This window comes from Rattus norvegicus, chromosome 3 (assembly GCF_021556685.1).
Source record: "Rattus norvegicus strain SHRSP/BbbUtx chromosome 3, alternate assembly SHRSP_T2T, whole genome shotgun sequence".
Classification (NCBI taxonomy): domain Eukaryota; kingdom Metazoa; phylum Chordata; class Mammalia; order Rodentia; family Muridae; genus Rattus; species Rattus norvegicus.
In genome coordinates, this window is record NC_141536.1 from 88,226,546 (window position 1) to 88,246,991 (window position 20,446).

At 43.9% G+C, this 20,446-nt stretch overlaps 1 protein-coding gene across 1 annotated transcript in view; it reads left to right on the forward strand.

Moving 5' to 3' along the window:
* The first annotated feature begins 2,657 nt into the window (after nt 1-2,657).
* The window catches only part of Pamr1 (peptidase domain containing associated with muscle regeneration 1), a 99,736-nt gene continuing 81,947 nt past the window's right edge, over nt 2,658-20,446 (forward strand). Inside the window, 1 exon segment of the mRNA NM_001107755.3 lies at nt 2,658-2,769. Coding sequence (NP_001101225.2) covers nt 2,697-2,769 — 73 coding nt within the window. The 5' untranslated portion in view covers nt 2,658-2,696.

Consider the following 20,446-nt stretch of genomic DNA (forward strand, 5'->3'; position numbering starts at 1 on the left):
TTTTTCAAGGCAGGGTTTCTCTGTGCAGCCCTGCATGTCCTGGAACTTGCTCTGTAGATCAGGATGGCTTCAACTCAGAGATCTACCTGCCTCCTGAGTGCTGGGATTACAGGTGTATGCCACCACTGACTGGCTTCAATGCCATTCTTGATGCTTATTTATACAAATGTCTCCTGGTTGGAGAAGTTGACAATGAGGAAGAAAGCTCACATTGAGTTCCCTAAAGGTCAGTCTTAGGTGGTGATGCCTAATATTTATTCACAGCAGCCAGTTAGTGCAAGCTGTGCAGTATCTTTGCAGGAATAGTCTCATCCCATCTTCCCAAGAGTCTCTAAAACAGAGTTGATCACTATGCCCACTTTAAACTGAAGACAAGCTGAGAGAGCTGGTTAGCATGCTCAATGTCATGAAGCTAGGAAGTGAAGCAAGGACTTGGACACAGGTCATGGAATGCTGAATTCTTCCAGTTTCTTCAGTTGCTCCTACCCATTCCCCTCCACAGATGGATGGTCTGCCATTCTCACTAGCCCTGGCCTCCCGTGATCAACCATATCTTACAGAGCGCAGAGAGTAGAGCACTGTGTCATGGTTCCTCTCTCTGCAAACTGTTCCGAGAACTGGTGTTCACTTTCCCTCAAATTGTCCATGTCATCTTATTCCTTCCAACTCCATGGTTTGCTCTTTGTTTCAGGCCTTTGTGGGTAGTCCAGGGTGATGGTCATCTTGGTATCTTGCTTTTCAAAAATCATCAAAGCACCCCAAAAACTAGAGGATAAAATGTAGACACCCTGCCACACTTTTGTTTTTACTCACAGTGATTGTGAACATCAAAATATTCACACTTTGTTCTTGCTCACTGCCACATCCAAATTCCACTTACATCCTCTCCAGTGGGTTTCCTCATAGATGATATACATATATACCTACATACATACTTGTGTATGTGTATGTGTCCTCAATTATTCACCATCACTCTATTTGTATGTATGCATCTATATCTCTCTCTCTCTCTCTCTATCTATTGATCTATATCTATTATTTATCTGTCCACCAACTATGTATGTCATATGTCACTTAACTGTCTGCCTGCTGTCCATCCATCTAGCCATCCATCCATCTGTCCGTCATCTACGTAAACCATTTAAAGTGCATTTTGTGGTTAACTTTGCCATACATACTTTGGGCAAAACAGACAAATACAATTTAGACACTAACTCATATATATGCATTGTTTCTCAAGGGTACTGGTGAGGTTCAGACTTCCTTCTAGAAAGTTCTCCTTATTCTCCTCCATGGATGGAGATATTGCTTTTCTCACTAGCCCTGACCTGAAGAATCATTCATGTCTCATAACTTTGGGTTTTAGTGTAACATAACAAACCAGAGCCCGGGGGTATTGGCATATCCCAGAACCCCAAGTCTAAATTAGACTCAAGTATATCACTCTTTGTCATTTGTAGCTCAATGATCTTTTTATGCAGGTGGCTTAAAATCTGAATCTATCTTCCTGATTCTAGAAAATGCTTCCAATTGTACATCTTGACTATAATGGTTAAACTTACTTTTCTGTATTACCTTTGAAGCTATTTAGCATAGTGGTTAGGACTATACCCTGTGGGTCTGTGAGTCATAGGCTCAAACCCTATCTGTGCCCTTTACTTGTGTGACCTTAGATGAGTTAACTCTCAAAAGCTCCTTTTCCCTGTCTGGGAAAGAGACACTAGGGTCCGGCCTCTATGCTCTTGGGAAGTATCTTGTGCTGCTGAACTCACCACCATAATGAACTCAGATCAAGCTTTCCCAGTAGCCTGTGTGTGCGAAGGGCAGCGTTTCTCAACTGCAATTGCTTAGGGCAGAAAAGGGGAAAGAAAGAACTTGGAGGTAGAAGAGTGTTGAGAGGGGAGTGCAGGTGGGTTCCTTTATCCTCCTATCACGTGTTGGGGGAGGGCATACTTGGCCTCATATGGGGTTGGGGGCAACCTTTAGGAGCCTCTCTTTCCATGGATTTGTCCTAGTGCTTGAATAGGAAACAGTTCTGTCATCCTGCCAGTGTCCAGGTTACAGTTTTAATCAGGCTCTCCCTGGCTGATTGAGAGGATTACAACCAACACCTGTCCCAGCACCCCATTCCAGCCTTCTATGCCATCTTTCTCAGCCTCTTCTATAAGCCTCTCATCTCAGGTTCTAGTCCCATCCCGCCCTCTCAGCTTCCCATCCCAGGCCATGCTAGCTCTCCTATCCCAGTGTCCTATCTCCCTTTCTCTGCTCAGCTTTCTAGCTCAGGTGCAGGATGTTTGAATGAACATCGTTCCTAGCCTCATTTTAGCGGTCCCAGAACCATTCCTACTTCCGTTCCCAGCTAGGTACTGCCCGCCACACATCTCTACCTTCACCATCACCAAAGGTTGGTCACGGAAGTCCAGCGAGAGGGAGCAGGCTCTGGTATTCCGCTGCTTTCCTGTTAGTCGCGGTGCATCGGCCCGGGCCTCGCAAGGGTTAAGAGGAGAGCTTTGGGCTGACGTCGTCGCTCTGGCCGAAGGTGGTTCCCCTAGCTGAGGGTGGGAGAGCCCGGCGGGCTGAAACCCGAGCTCTGATTCAGCTGGGGTTTGGGGAGGTCCCGGACAGAGCAGAACTGACTGCCCTGTTCTTGCCTAGGCGCCACTCCAGTCACTCCAGGCAGCGCAGCAGTGGGAACGATGGAGCTGGACCGATGGGCACAGTTGGGGCTCGCGTTCCTGCAGCTCCTTCTCATCTCATCATTGCCAAGAGGTACTGTCAGTGACTGGGAGCCCTCTACGGGGTCTGACTGGGAGCAGGACAGGTTGGGAATTGTTCCAGTGATAATCTGGGGATCTTAACTGGGGATTCTGATGCTCCTGTTGTCCACCCTAAGAACAGGATGATATTCCTAATTGTAGACTATGTCCTGAAAGAAGAGGGCTCCTGTGTTCCTGTTCGTTCTATCTATCTATCTATCTATCTATCTATCTATCTATCTATCTATCTATCTATCTATCTATCTCATCTTTTTGAAGGACTACATTTGCCCTGGGAAGTCCAGTCCCTGTGAGTTACTGACTCTGATTTGCAAAGTTAAAGTTTCCTGGGAAAGTAGTCCCTCAGGGTTGAAGAACAGGGATTGGATGGGCATTTCTCCAATGAACCCTACTTGATAAAGTCTTAAGGTGGGAGCTCTTCAAAGCGGACCCCTAGCACAGGAGCTCTGCTCACTCAGAAAATAGCACAGGTCCTCGGAAGTGTGAAGCAGAAGCTTAGAGGAAATGGGTAGTCTGTTTCTGGGTGTGCAGCGTTTGTTTTGAAAGAGTCTTGGCTTCTTTGTTTTCCCGCATGTGGTATTTGTAACCCACAGTTCCCAAGAGATGGACTCCTAGGGGCACAAGAGAGGTTGGGACATGACAGTGTTTTTAGGCATCCTCTTGACAGATCCATGGAGCAGATGGCAGGGGATGGCAGGTCTCAGAAGTCTCCTTAGCAGTCAGGAGCAGGGACTTATACCTGCATCTGTCTTGAGTGGCTGCAAGGGTGAGGTGTGAGGAGGTGTGTGGTGAATGAAGCTGTAAGTGTGAGGAGGATCGAGATGTCATACAGAAGGGTCGAGGTGCGAGGAGGTGGGGCTGCAGGTATGAGGTGTGGAGCTGGAGAGGTGAAGTGAGAGAAGGCAAGACCTCACCAGATGAGCAGATGAGATTTGCCTGGGAGGGGAAACTTTGCTTAGGAGAAGGGCACCTGCGAGCCCCTCCTGTAGCCTTTCTATGCTGTACCCTGTGCTCCATACAAAAGGAGCGGGCTTTGCTCTAGCAGGTGGGTGGTGAGTACCCAAGAAAGACACGGAAGTGGCGTGTTGTTGATGCAATGGCCTGCTGCAGAAAGAGGGACCGCAGCCTTCAGAGGCATCCCTTTATGTCAACACAGAGAATGCAGAAACATGAGACTTCCCTTCCCATGTTTGGTTAATAATTTCCACGTACAGAAGCCTGCCTGTGTTCAGCTAAATCTCCCTTAATGATTTACTGCCCAAACGGTGGGAGCGTCTGAGCTGACTATGTGTCTCAGTCACAGAGCTTGCCTGAAGATGGTTAGTCTGTCTCATCCAGATTTAACCTCACTGACATCTTGTGCAGCCTATGTAATGAAACAAAGAAGATCCCTTTGAGGAGGGCTTATAACCCCAAAGCCTAAACACTTGGGATGATGTGAGAACCCTGCATTAAGATTCATCCCCACTTGAATGTGTGCCCTTTGGACGCAAATCTCTAGGGTGTGCTGGTGGCCCACACTTATTCTAGAGGATTCTGCTTCCCCTCAGTTCCAGGGCACAGTGTTCCAGCCCGTCAGGGTGGCATGAGATCTTTCCCCTGTTTAGCTTCTGTACTGTGGCAAGTGAGACAGCATCAATCTACACAAGTAAGGAAACAGCTCAACTTGCCCAGGGGCTGAAAAACTCATTTAATGTTGACCTAAGAATCTCTTTTACCTTTTGCTGTGGAAAAGCTCAGCAGACGGTGTGAGGTGAGCTGTCAGCCAAGCCGCTGACTGAACCAAATAGCAGCTTTGTGCATTAGCACCATTATCCATTGTTGAGCTCAAGGCAGAAAGCAGAATGGAGAAGGAAAGTATTTCTTCCTGCAGGGAATGAGTCCACTCCCTGGGCCTGTCAAAAGCTGGGAAGGACATTTTCTTTAATTAACTTTTCTAAAAAGAGTATCTGGTATGTAAACACCCTGTGGGTTGGTCCGGGAAGTTGTTGTTGTTCATGGACATGTGATTCACATTGGAGGAGGAGAACCTAAACATGGGGCCAAGTGATAAACCTAACATAAACAGCGTGTGAGGGGAAACCCAACTCCTCCGACTCCACCAGACTGCAGCAGCGCTGCCAGCAGGACTCTGCCTAAGAGGAAAACCTCACTGAAAATATGGGGCTCTGGGGAAATGAAATCTTAACACGGATCAGTTCACAAGTGTCGCTTCCAACAGACGTTAGCTTGTAGGGAATGAACACAAACCAACTGGGGAAGATAATTGGAAGCACAGATAGTCAGCGAGCAAGAGTAGGAAGCTAAGACAGGGAGTGTGGAGAATAAGCAAGGGAGAAGGTGTGGCCAGAAAACAATGAGGAGTCCCTTATAATGGATCCGTGAACACATTCCAAGGAGGGCTATGAAAATTGGTCTTTTGGCTGGGGTGGAGTTGTATGAGGAGCATGAAAAGGGTGTTGCCCTAGCATCTACTCTGAGGATGCCTGGCGTCCCAACAGGAAAATAATTTCATGGTGGATGCACTTAAGACATGGAACCTGGAGTCCCCTGAGTTGAATCTGAGCTGAAAGCTTCTTCCCTGAGGACTAGCTCTCAAATGGTATCATAAGGCACCATGCAAGGTTCCAAAGGAGGGCAACAGCCAGTAGTCCTACTCAGCTCAACACCTGTGAACCACAATGATGGGCACAGTACAGTGCAGTAGTGGCACACATACATTGGTGGTAACCAAATGCTCTCTAATTAGACTTAAGACCCACTCAAATAGACGGAAAAAACATTGTCTGATGATGTTTGTGAGTGTCATGGTTACGTTTCTATTGGTGTGATAGCACACCACAAGCAAGACAGATAACAGATGAAATAGTTTAATTGGGTTTACAGTTCCGGAGGGATAGAGGTTATGATGGCAGGACAAGGGTGTGGAGGAAGGTAGCTGGAGCAGCAGCTGAGAGCCTATATCTTGAACCATGAGCAACGGGCAGAGAGAGAAAACTGGGAGTGATGCTAGTCTTTTGTAACCTCAAAGCCCTCCCCTAGTGACATACTGCCCCCAACAAGGCCACACCTCTTTCCTTTCTGAAACAGTTCTACCAACTGAGGACCAAGTATTCAAATGCATGAGGCTATGGTGGCCATTGTCATTCAAACCACCACATCACTGCACAGTAAAATGCATTAAAATGGAAATTAATATGTCAGTTGCTGGAACCTGCAGGAAATAATTGGAAGTTAGTGGTTTATGAATACAGAGTTATGGTTTAATATGATGAAAAGGTTTTGACAGTACACAGTGATGACAATGTGACATCAACAATGTGAATGTCGATGACAATGATCTGTGTGTATGTGTGTGTGTGTGTGCGCGCGTGCGTGCCCGTGCACTTAATGAGTTATAAAGGTAATAGTAATTTTTTTCCTACAATAAAAAGTAATTTCAGGGCATGGCCAGTGGTTTGTGCCTATCATCTTAGCACTTTGCAAGAGAACTGCAAGTTTGAGGCTAGCCTAGGCTACATCATGAGCCTTTTTCTGTAAATAAATGAATAAATTTATTACATCCTTTTCTGTAAATAAATGAATAAATAAATAAATAAATAAATATCTACAATCACAAATTAGTGAAGCCTTAGGTGAACCTTGGTTGCATAATTTTCAAGATGACATTACTTTGTAGCATTCCATCTAGCACATCTAACTCTGGCAAGGATTAGGGCACACAAAACTGAGAAGAGATCCCTTGCCATTCTTGTTTGGAGAGCACTGTTTCTTTGTCTTGGGTAGTTGAGGTTCTGAGGGAGGCCACAGATCCAAGGACTGCAAATTGATACCCCAGAGGCCACTTGCCTGAAGTACCTGGTGGGACATTTGAACCTGAACGTGTTGAGGGATACTGATCTTCTATAGTTGGCATAGCCCACCTTCTTATGTTTGATTCTGGCTACCAGCGCTTGATTTTTCTGATTTACATTCTTGAAGTGACAGGGGTAAAAGGACGGGTAGGGAGAAGAAAAATCATGGCTATCTGTACAGTGAATTTGGAGAAATCCAAGTGTATAAAACTACTAAGGATTTATTGGTTGCCTAACGAGAGTTTTAAAAACACCTGCTCTATTTATACATAACCCTTAGCTTTGTTTCAACAATGTAGGGCTTGAAGGACTATGTTACCAGACAGAGGTGAGAGCTGGTAAGGTTGAATGAGCTCAGACTCCAGGAATCTCAGAAATCTTAGAGCAGTAGGAGTGGGGCCTCTCCCTATCTGTGTACCTGGTCTGGAACACATACCCATGACAGTCCACTGAGGACCATGGGCACTGAGTCGCATAACACCTGGAGCTCTTCTCCATGCCAATGAGGTACATAGATAGCCCTGAGCCTTCAGCCAATGAGCTTCCCTTCCTGGGTATTCCTTCTTGCAAAAGGTATTTAATCCATGGTTTACCCAAATAAAGTGTATGCATTCACATCTACCACCAAATAAGCCGGTATGAACAAGCCAGGATCATCTCAGAGAGCTGCTACATTGAAGTTAACAGTTTAGAAGGCTTTCAACTAAGTGCCTAAGACTCTCCAGGAAGACCTTCTCCCCTCTAGTCTCTCCAGGACACTCAGCCCTCACTCTCAATAAGACTAAATTCCTCTTCTTTTAGGTTCTGCCTGTGCAAACACCACATGAGGGGAAAGGTAGACCTTGGACCCCCGGTTCCAGACCTCCCTCTCCCAGCTGTATACCAGTGGCACTTAGGCACCCAGAGAGGAGACCTGGAAGCACTGTGGACTGTGTTTGGGACCTTGCCCTGCTTCCTGCCAGCAGCATGCTGGAGGTGCCAGTCACCCCTCATCTCCCCAGTGGAGAGGCAGGACAAAGTATGATAAACCCACACATTTTATAGGACCTGGTCTTGCTTCTCTCTGTGGCATCCTTACACTTTGATATTTATCTCTCCTGAATTCCCTGGTGCATGAGCTTGTGGTGGAAACTGAGGGTGAGGCTAAGCCATAAGCTGAGGATGAAGTACTTTGGAGCATAGAATCCCAGAGGCGGAAGTGTTACAGAACATGTAAGGCCCTTGTGAATACTCAGAAGCCTTGGGGAGGCTTCTTAATGTCCCTGGCATAGAATATGATTTGGACTCAATCTTGCCTACATCTGCACTACACTAGAGAGACAGAATTGGCAGAGACCATGGTGTCTAAGAGAGCTATGACTGGCCTTAAGTTAGAAAATGATTTCTGTCTATCCCATTAGGGAACAGAAGATTCCTGATCCAAAAGAAGGTTATCTACCTGCCTCCCCCTAGGCCAGTTCTAGACACTACAACTGACTGGAAGTGTGTGCATGTTAGGAACAAGCCATTTCCATGATAAATGAGGAAGGTTGTGATCTCTTCCTCAACACGGGGAAGGGACTGTTAGCCTCACTCCATGGCTATTTCATAGTTACAAGCACCCAGTCTCCTCTCCTCCTCTCACGTATTCAATGGAAGTAAAATGCTTCATAGTCCCGTTCCCAAATCCAGAGGCTAGATGGAGCACCAGAAGCTACCAGATCAGTGATGGAAAATCCCAACAGATTCTAACAGGTCCTTGTTGAAGCAATTCTGTTTGTCAGTCATCGTTAGATCTGAGCAGAAGCTCTGAGTTTATTATAGAGCAAAAGAAGTATTTTTTAAATATGAAAAGCTAAGTCTCATATCTGTGAACAGCAGCTCTCAAGAAAGATAGAAAATTAGAGCTGGCTGAGACCCTACTCCACTCCTTTCTTTTTTCCAGGTGGCAATGACCTGTGAGATAGACTTAGCTCCTTGAGGTTGAGAATACAATAAGTAGGGGTTCCACATCAAATTCTTCACAAAGATGGGGGCAACTTTGATGGGGCTTCTATCACATTATACCATACCGGAGGGATTTAATTCTAAGTTTGGTTACCTGTTGACCAGAGTTTATGACGAGTCTATGCTTTCTATATATTTTCTCAGTCCTTGCATCAAAGATGAGAAATTGGAAAGTCTATATGTGGAAGAACTTAGGCAAAGTTGCCATCCTTGCCCAGGTTGACTGCTGAGTGTCTTTCTTGAATTCAGACAATCTGACTGCATAAGGTGTGCACTGTAATAGCACACTGAGTACCGCCTAAGCAGTATGTCCCATTGGATGGAAGACCCCAATGTCTGACTATGCCTTAGATGCTACAAGTTCTCAGCCTGGCCCACATGAGGTCATCTGCTCACCTCTGTGGGAAGGGGATGTGGAGAAAACAGAGAAATCAGTTTCTGTGGAACCACATGGATGCTGACAGGAGCCATTCTATAGAGCTAACAGCTGCTAAGCAGACTGAAAACCCAACCAGTTTCAGGGAGGGCGGTCCGGTGTCCTGGATCCCACTCTGATTGGACATGGGACATGGCTTTGTTCCATGGTCAGTCTTTATAATCTGAATCATGTGTGTGTTTACAGGGAAAGATAATTGAGTGTGGGACAAATTTCCAGTGTGGCCCAGACACTGTATTCCTGTTTTCTTATGGATTTATTCTGTCAGGATCATCGGTTGAACATTTGTAAGCCATGGGTTAGGTGGAGCAGGTCTGTGAGCTTCTTTTTCTATTTTTGGCATAACACAATTGATGGATATTGCAGGAGATCCTTTTCCCTAAATACCAGGATGTCCTTTAACCAAGTCATTTTAACCTGGAGAATCCAGACACCATCATCCCGGGGTTGTACCACATAGAGTGAAGAAACCTATTTCTATTACCCTGCAGCCTCTGGAGCCGAATACCTGCTTTAACGAGGTCCTCTGCTCACCTCTGTGGGGAGGGGATGTGGAGAAAACAGAGAAATCAGCTTTAATCCCTCAGGCTTGGTGTTTTCATTGCTGCTCTCACAGAGAGGTTCTGGCTGTCTCAGAGGGCTGGGTTAGTGGTTTGGCAGCGTGCATCTACTTAAGTGGATGTCTGGTCAGCTGGTTTTGTGATTGGAAAACCATGGGCACTGTTGTTGCCAAAATGGAGCGAGGAACATATTCAGCCAACTGTAGTTCACAGGGAGATTCAGTGATTGTCTTCATACCACAAACATTGATTTGAAAAACAAAACAAAACAAACAAACAAACAAAAACCAAAACCCAGCTACTTTAGGTTACTTTAGTGCAAAACCCCTGAGTGGAGGCAGGCATCTCAGTTCAATCTACTTCAACTGATTACGTTGTTGTAGGACTCTGAGAAACTGGCATTTCCAAGCCCATTGTCCTTTCTCATTATTTTAAAAGATTTCACTAAAGGTGACCAGTAAACCCTGTTGACCATGAAATCCCTCTTCCAGAATTAAAAATAGAGCCGAGGAATGTCTTAGGTGTCCTAGGACATGGCCCCCGAGCTTAGATTATGGCTGGGAGCTTCTACTCTCACTTCCAACATAGCCTGGTCTTACCTGAACTTAAGGGAAGATGTAGCTATCAGCAAAGAATCTTTGTTCAGGACTACTTGGCCTGGCTTTCTGCCTCTAGGGGGTGTACTGCCCTTTTCCAAAATGGTGCCTAGAATCTCTTCTGGGTAAGCTCGGTTTCCTTGGCTCATGGGTCAGAACATATTACTAAGTGAGTGTCACAAGCCTTATAGAAATGTGACACGAACTTCAATAGATAAAAATGTCCAGATTGGTGACTGTGATGGATCACCAGACTCCACAATAAAGATGGAATTATAGCAAGAGAAGAGTTGAACATTTGTCTTTGTCACAAACAGCCTTCGCTTCAGGAATTACTCCTGCCTCTTACGCTCACGGTCATGTTTCTGTACAGCAATGTTTAACAAGCACCCATCAGGCACCAAGAAAGTTTCTAGGGGCTGGGGATTTAGCTCAGTGGTAGAGCGCTTACCTAGGAAGCGCAAGGCCCTGGGTTCGGTCCCCAGCTCCGGAAAAAAGAACCAAAAAAAAAAAAGTTTCTAGGTGCTGGGATACCACAATAAATAAGACAAAGAAAGTCCTCTTCTTTAAGACATTTGCAACCTGTTGAGAGAATTTCAGGTTCACCCTAGCAATTCCCTCGCAAAGTAAGTTTCACAAATTGCAAGTCCAGATTGATGTTTAATAACAAAAGAGAGACTCTGAGAGGCTAAGATGAAGTAAGTTGGGAATGTAGAGATTAATTATATACAAAGTACATTATAGATTTGCAGAGTTCAGCAACAAAGAAAGGCATCATTAGTATATCACAAAGCTCTTTGGCCACAGAACCTTCTTTGACATAAGATCTTACATTCCTGGAGAGAGTTAGTGCTCCACGGAGTATGGTTGTAAAGATACTAGTGTCTCACTCAAAAGGAGTAAACCATTGAAGAATATTTTACCACTACAGAAGAAAGAGAGAAAAGGGCCTTTTAAAGTCCAAACAAGTATGGGCTTCCTTATAGACTTTTTAAAAGTATGGGCAGAATCAGATGTTGTTGCTACTAGTACTTGCCAAGATGTTGAAAGGTTGCTACAGAGGATGATAAATTCATGGTACTGTAAGAAACTGGCCAGCACTGAGCTGCCTGGCTCGTTGAGAATATTCACTTCTTGCATTCAAGTTGCTTTAAGCAATGTGGTTGTCCTGGGACCATTGGGCACTCTGGGGTGTGAATCTGATTAATGAACAATCACAGAGATGTGATAGTTCTGAAGCCTGATAAGCCTTGCAACTTGCCTTCCCAACTAGATGCATCTCTCCTTTAGGAACAACAGGAAAAAATCAAGCAACATTTGAATTTTGGGGAACACTGGATCCAAGGTCTACACTGACCACAAGATTCCCACCCCCCATTCTTCTTGATCTCAGTTTCAAGTCATTTTCTCATCACTTCTGGAATAGTTGACACATAATAACTCTTTCGTGCGGCCCAGAAGTAGTGTGGCTGTTTGCACTTGGGATGTATTCTGTGGAGAGAGCACATGCACCTCAGTTGTTCATTGAGCCTATATTATTTCTGTGACCTTCTTTTCTCCTTTTACAAAATATTGTTCTTGTTGTCATGCAACATGTTCAACATGTTTTATTCCTTGGCTCTCACATTGCCTGCTCCCCTCTCTGCCCAGACTTGTTTCAGATGCAACGACAACAGTGACTGTGGGTGAGGAACAAAAGCAGCTGTTCTCTCTCATAAAAGGCATATTGTCTGAGTGGACTAGAACACATGATCTTCTCAAGAATTCAGCTCCCACTCACCATGTTTATCTTTGATGTAGATGTCTTGGTATGAGTATATTCACATTTATTTATGCATATACATAGAATACAAGTACACATTTGAATGTTTGTATATTCATGGATAGGTTATATATATACACATACATATATACATGATATATGTATGATATATATCATATATATATATATATCATATATATATATATATATAATGTGCTATGATGTAAAACACAAGCTAGGATCAAATTCCAGATCTGTCATCTATTTCCCACTTATTTTTACCTTTCTTGGGTGACTGTGGTGGTTTGAATATGCTTGTCCCAGGAAGTGGCATTATTATGAGGTATGACCTTGTTGGAGGAAGTTTGTCACCATGGGAGTGAAATTTAAGACCCTCACCCTAGCTACCTAGAAACCAGTCTTCTCTTGTTGGTCTTTGAAACAAGATGTTGAACTCTCAGTTCCTCCTCTGTGCCTGCCTGGGTGCTGCCATGCTCCCACCTTGATGATAATGGACTGAAACTCTGAACCTGTCAGCCAGTGACAAATAAATGTTGTTCTTATAAGAGTTGCCTTGGTCATGGTGTCTTCTCACAGCAGTAATACCCTAACTGAGACAATGACTATATCCTTTCCTAATGTGTAGTCTAAGGATAATGATGGACATTGTCTGAGCTGGTTGAAAGTTTTCAATGAAACAATTTAAAGTAGTTAGCACATTTCCAGGTAGATAGGAAATATCCAGGATTTAAAGTATTCCCCCTACTCCTTTCTTTTAAAAATAAACATGCATGCCATATATACTGACCCTTCTCACTCCTCATGTCCCTAACATACCATCTTCCTCCCCACAAGTCTTCCTTTCATGTTCATGTAAATATGTTTTATTTTGTAACCTGTGATTAACCAGAGACTTCTGTGTGACCACAAGTTGGAACTATCCATCAGAGCCTGGTAAATTCAGCAGAGAGTGAACAACTGAAGACAGTGATTTTTCCCTCTCCCAGAATCTCTTGACAGCCAATAGACTTATGTGACCTTGCCCATCCTTAATTGATTGTTGGCAGGAATGGTTTTGTGAGGATCCAGTGTTTGTAACCAGAGTTATGCAAGTTAATGACAGCAGTAATTGTATTGAGGCTAGAGAGTGCTGTTTCATGGCCCTTTGCCCTATCCAGTCTTGCTTGCCTGAGGAGTATAAATTTCACAGTGGAGAATAGAGAAGCAGCAATAACAGGTTTCCTCATCTATAACACTTTATCAGTCCTTAGCTCCATCTTGTTCTTCTGGGATCCTGTAAGAAAAGAAAATTTCCCAAAGACTCAACATATATTTATCTTACGAAACTTGTTCTCTTCCCTTGGTTTTGCCAACTATCCATTCCCTAGCATTAGAAAAAAAATTGTTTTTCATGCTCAGTGCCTTAAGGTCTTTTGGAATGGGGCCAATGGCAGGATTTTGCAGGAACTATAGAGACAGTGTTTAGCAGAAGTAATTCTGGGACAGTTGCGCTGCAGTGTAAACACTGAGGTTCCCTTCATAGTCTGAAGGGAGATGCTGCCAATGACTCTCCACTGCATAATAGACAACCTCAGTGAAAGGCTCTCTTCATCTTGTTCTACCTTGTAAAGCTGAGGGACATTACTACAGCAAGGGCTAGATTACCTGAGTTGCCAAGAACTACAGGGGTCAAAGGTTGATGGGACACACCCTTGCAATTGCAAACCATCTCTCTTTCCTGTCACCCTGAACTTGACACTTATTAGTAGTCAGCTGTCTTAGGTACAAGGAGCATCGTGTGGCCTTTTTGCCAAAAGCGGATTCAATGCAATCCCCATCAAAATTACAACTCAATTCTTCATAGTGTTAGAAAGAGCAATTTGGAATAACAAAAAACTCAGGAGAACAAAAACTATACTCAATAATAACCAGTGTTTGTAACCAGAGTTATGCAAGTTAATGACAGCAGTAATTGTATTGAGGCTAGAGAGTGCTGTTTCATGGCCCTTTGCCCTATCCAGTCTGGGGGAATCACCATTCTTGACCTCAAGCTGTATTAAAGAGCAATAGTGATTTAAAAAAAACTGTATGGTATTGGTAGAGAGACAGACAGGTAGATCAGTGGAATAGCACTGAAGACCCAGAAATGAGCCTACACACCCATGGTCACTTGATCTTTGACAAAGGAGCTAAAACCATCCAGTGGAAAAAAGATAGCATCTTCAACAAATGGTGTTGGTTCAACTGGAGGTCAGTATGTAGGAGAATGTAAATCGATCCATTCTTATCGCCCTGTACAAAGCTCAAGTACAAATGGATCAAGGACCTCCAGATACACTCAAACTAACAGAAAAGGTGGGTGAAGAGTCTTGATCACATGGGCACTGGGAAAAATTTCCTGAACAGAACACCAATGGCTTATGTTCTAAAATCAAGAATGGACAAATGGGACCTCATAAAATTGCAAAGCTTATGTAAGGCAATGGACACTGTCATTAGGACAAAATGACAACCAACAGATTGGGAAAAGATCTGATAGAGGGATAATATCCAATATATACAATGAACTCAAGAAGTTAGACTCCAAAGAATCATATAATCCTATTAAAAATGGAGTACAGAGCTAAACAAAGAATTCTCATCTGAGGAATATTGAATGGCTGAGAAGTACATAAAGAAATGTTCAATATCCTTAGTTATCAGGGAAATGCAAATCAAAACAACCCTGAGGTTCCACCACACAAAAGTCAGAATGGCTAAGATCAAAAACTCAGGTGACAATAGATGCTGGCAAGGATGTGGAGAAAGAGGAACACTCCTCCATTGTTGGTGGGATTACACACTGGTATAAGTACTCTGGACATCAGTCTGAAGGTTCCTCAGAAAATTGGACATAGTACTACCTGAGGACCCAGCTATACCACTCCTGGGCATATACCCAATAGATGCGTCAACATACAACAAAGACACATGCTCCACTATGTTCATAGCAGCCTTATTTATAATAGTCAGAAGCTGGAAAGAACCCAGTTGTCCTTCAACAGAGGAATGGATACAGAAAATGTGGTACATCTACACAATGGAGTACTACTCAGCTATTAAAAACAATGATTTCATAAAATTCATAGGCAAATGGACAGAACTAGAAAATATCATCCTGAGTGAGGTAACCCAATCACAAAAAAAGACACATGGTGTGCACTCACTAATAAGTGGATATTAGCCCAAAAACTCAAGTTACCCAAGATACAATCCACAGACCACATGAAGCTCAAGAAGGACAACCAAAGTGTGGATGTGTCAGTCCTTCTTAAAAGGGGGAACAAAAATATTCATAGGAGGAGATATGGAGACAAAGTTTGGAGCAGAGACTGAAGGAATGGCCATTCAGAGCCTGCCCTATCTGGGGATCCAACCCATATACATACAGCCACCAAATCCAGACAGTATTGCTGATGCCAAGAAGTTCATGCTGACAGGAGTCTAATATAGCTGTCTCCTGAGAGACTCTGCCAGCTCATGACAAATACAGAGGCGAATGCTAGCAGTAAACCATCAAACTGAGAATGGGGTCCCTACTAGAGCAGTTAGGGAAAAGATTAAAGGAGCTGAAGAGGCTTGCAACCCTATAAGAACAACAATATCAACCAACCAGAGCTGCCAGGGACTAAACCATCACCCAAAAAGTACACATGGACAGACCCATGGTTCCAGCTTTATATGTAGCAGTGGATGGTCTTGTTGGGCACCAATGGGAGGAGAAGACCTTGGTCCTTCCAAGGCTGATTCCCCCCAGTGTAGGGGAATATCAGGGCGGGAAGGCGGGAAGGGGTGGGTGGTTGGGTGGGGGAACACCCTCATAGAAGAAGGGGGATGGGGATAGGATAGGGGGCTTATTGATGGGAAACCGGGGAAGGGGACAACATTTGAAATGTAAATAAATAATATTCAATAAAATACATTTTACACACACACACACACACACACACACACACACACACACACACACACACACACACACACACACACGAGCACTGACTACTCTTCCAGAGTTCCTGAATTCAAATCCCAACCACCACCTGATGGCTCACAACCATCCCTAATGAGATCTGATACCCTCTTCCAGGGTGTCCGAAGACAGCTACAGTGTACTTAGATATTTAAAAAAAAGCTTGTGAATGAGAGGCACTATGGTTTGCATGTGTTCTCCAGTTTTATATGTAGAGAAGTTAACCCCCAAGTTCATATGTTAAATAGGATGGGCCTTTAGAAGGTGATTTTGTCTATTCATGGGTGGATTAACCTTTGAGATTTGGGGATAGTGGCTTTGTTATATAAAAGGGAGTTTCTTCTACCTTGCTTGCACTGTCTCAGATCATGATGTCTTCCGCCACATTTTATAGACAGAAGACCCTCATCAGAAGCTGGGAAATTCCCAGTCATATGGTCTTAGACTTCCCAGTGTCCAGAAACAGTAGCTACATAAAACCATAACCTACGCATTTCCAGTTCTGTGTGTTTTGTTACAAGAACAAAATATCAGATTTAGACAGGAAGTGTTAGTGGAGAGAGAAGAAGACCTAAAAGGCAGGTAGAAAGAATCCAGAGTGGTTCAAAGAAACAAAGAAATTGCTTAAAATGCTGTGCATGTGTGGACCTGTGGAGGACACAGTTCCCCGCACTCTTCCTTCTCTGTGATTTAAACAAAGATGCTATTCAAAAAAGAAAAAAAAATCACACAGATAAAAATGTCAAAGTCTGAAAACTGTGCAATTCTTCTTACAAAGTTCTTCATGGTTTTAGTCACCTTGGAGTGCAATGACACCTTTGTGACTTTGAAGAAAGGCTATGGTGCCAAAGACCAGTTTTGGCAAAAGACGGTAACCTGAGGGTAAACCTATGAGAGGTCAGTGTTGAGAGCAGCTGACACAGTGAATCCAGATACCTAAAGGGGCTGCAGCAGTTAGAGAAGGGAAAGGGAGAAAATTCACACACACACACACACACACACACACACACACACACACACACACACACACACACAATTGGTAGATGGACAAGCTCCAACACACACCCAGACAAGCTTACATACACATAGTTCATGGGTGGAAGGAACAATGTTCCAGACCCCATGCACACAAACTTCATACATACACATACATGCACATCGGTGATGGGTGGAAGGAATAATGTCCCAGCCCTCCACACTTTATCCTTTCTGCCATAGCATATATATCCAGCGAAATCTTCCAAGCATCTAAAATTACAATGTGATTACATTTTAGTTTTCTTCTAGGAAATGATTATGAAAAACACAGTGTGTTCCCCAATACAATAAATAATAATATGTAGTACAGGTAAAGAAAACAAATTATTTTCCCCAAACCCATGCACATTCATAACTGGTTATAGATCAACAAGGTGTAAACAAGCAAGGTAGTTCTCTCAGCCAGTTTCTCTTACCAGCAGGCAACAATTTGTGGTTATAAGGAAAGCAGCAATTATTTTATTATTTATCTTTAAAAGTAGTCTTGTAAGAATCTTAAAAGAATCACAAATTTAAACTTTTGCATAAAAACCAGTCACATCTACCTTAAATCCTCAGAATGCTTGTCTACTCACCAGCAATTCTTAATAAATCATATCAGGAAGCTGAGGGCAAATGTGGGTCTAAGAAACCAATCATCACCAGGCCACCCTCAGTCAGTGCTGCCCTTATTCTTGCTCCTCATCACAAAAGGTCCTAGCTTAACTAATAAGAATGTGTCTTTCCGAACTTCAAATTGTTCCCTAAGGTTTCCTACATCAGAGTCAGTTGAAAACATCTCAATCTAGCTTCACTAATGTTTTTTAAGGGTAGCAGTCATTGCTGAAAATCTACGTCTCAAAGTTCTTCTCTAGGGTGGTGACTGAATCAGGAATCTGCTCCAGCAGCAATGCCTGGAAGAGATCAGGCATTATTACTGTGGGTTCCAGAGATACTGCCCAGTGAGGGACTGGAAGGCTCCATGGAGTTTTCACAGAATTCTTAGGTGAAGAGGGAAGTGAGGGCGGCCGGCAGAGGAGAACTCTAACAGCATGAAGTCTTCAGGACATGTGGTCCCTAGGACTGTACCACCGACGTACCCATGTAGCTGTGGTTACCAGTGGGCAGCAATCCACGAGTTCTAAAGCCATTTGTGATCCCCCTTCATGGCCCTCAGCACTCTGGTAAGATGTCCTGTCTATGGTTGTCTATCAGTACAAAAGAGGAACAGATTTAATGGATGTGGGGTCTAGAGTGTAGGGGCCCCCTCCAGGTTTTCTTGGCTGAGGAATCAGGAACATCATCCCGGATTTTTAGGCATGTTGGAAGGGAGAACCCATATAAGTCTAACTACTTGTGGGCTAGAAGGATGCTGGTTGAAGCAGTATGATAGAGATGCAATTCTAAAAGGAGTGTTGGTTTTGTCTGAAAGGTAGAAATCTAGATTCTATCTTTAGTAATGTTAACAGAATGGGTGTGAATTAGGGTCCAGACATCCAAGTGTTTTCAGTGCAGGTGCTGGTGTGGGTGAGAAGAGTGACGTCTGATGCATAGAGAGGGTCTCATCTCTGCTAAGAACTGTATATCTTTGGCCAAGGTGCTTGACCTTTTGTTGTCTTAATTTCTTCGTCCATAAAGTGTGAGCTAATTATGCCATTGAGAATGAATTAACACATGGGAAGACAAGGGAAGCAGTATGCACAGAGGCACATAAGCAGTATGTGCCCAGCCTTACTATATGTTAAGGCTGTTGGCTGCCAATCAGAATCGGGAATGATGTTTGTGGGCCAGACAAGCATGTTGGTTAAGCACTCTGACTATAGAATCAGGCAACCTGTATTTGAATTCTGTCTCTGATATTTACTACCTGTGTGACTCCACACCTACAAGATGAGGTATTCCTTCTAGAGTCTTTCACGCTCACCTTCACCTTCAGCTGCAGTGACATTCATGTGAGTGGATTGTTATGAGGGCTAAATGAGCTAATATAGGTGAGTGACTGAAAACTGGGTCAGGTCTAAATGGTCCTGTCATCTTAAGCAGGGGACACACCCACCGTTTACAGTACCCTCGGAGCAGAACAGTACCTTCCCTGAGTTCGCCTTTGTCATCACTTGAAGCAAAGCTCTCTCTTGTATGAATCACTTTCCGATATGAGCCAGAGCATGACTGCTGACCTTCATCCTGCAGATAGTACGCAGAGCACTTCCTGAGTCCTCTGGGCTCTCTCTCCCAACCATGAAGTACTGTCAATTCCTATACTCCACAGAGGAGGAAACTGAGACACAAGAAAGCTGATGACCCGCCCAAGGCCACATACTAACAGATGGAGCCAAGAGCAAAAGCTGGCAATCTGAGCCTCAACTCTTTCTGCTTTTACCAATAATGCTGATGCTTTCTTCTTAAATTTTATTTTGATACATTTTTTTGTGTTTGTGTGTGAATGGTGTGCATGTTTCTGAATATGTCTGTACGTGTATGGTTACACATGCCTGGGTACATGCTTGGGCCAGAGGTTGACTTTTGGAGTCTTCCTTGATCACTCTCCATTTTACTAACTGAGGTAGGGTTTCTTTTTGATCCTGGAACTTATTGATCTGGAGAATCTACCTAGTCAACCTGTCCTAGGGATCCCCTGTCTGCCTTCCAAGGGTTGGGATTACAGATGTGCTGCTGAGAATTAGAACTCTGATCCTCAGAGTTGTATGCCAAGTACTTTCTCTACGAATTTATCTCCTCAGCTCTTTGTTTTCCTCTTAAATGGTAAAGTCAGAGGCTGAGACTCTGTGGAACCAATTTACCACATTGGTAAGACACTAAGAGTGGGGTTCTGATCTGCCTTCTTTTGCCTAAAAGAAGCACAACATGAGATGTCTATTTGCTGTTTCCTTACCTGTTAAATGAAGCAAGCAACATTTTGGACTGGACTGGACTGATGAGCTGGTGTGTTTCAAGGACTGGGAGCCAGCCATGATGTGTGTTGTGACTTAAACAGGGATCAGTGCAGAGCTATGACGTGAAGCTGTGTGCCAATGGAGTAAAGAGGAACGAAGACGAGCACGCGATAAGCCTCGTTCTCACTCCCCTTCCCTCCCCAAGCGCACATAGCTCCAAACACTAGATTTCTAAAGAATTCATTCAACTTCATGGTATGCACAGTGAGGTAACAAAGGACTTGGCTTTGTAGCTGTCGCTATCTGACTAGTGAAAGGGGAGCTGTGGGAGAGGAAGCCTGAGTCACTGAATGTGAGATTCGGCAGGCTAGAAATGAGGACTGCTGGGTAACAGAATGCTCAAGGCTCCAGAGGAGGGACAGAGTCACCCAAGGCCCAGGAAGCATTCTGTCAATGTGACCCAGAGTCTTATTCTTCTACCCTGGCTCCAGCAGTTGGCCAGACCTTCCAGCAGGGAAGAAGGTTGGGTAGTGTGAAGAAGCAGACAGCTGGGGA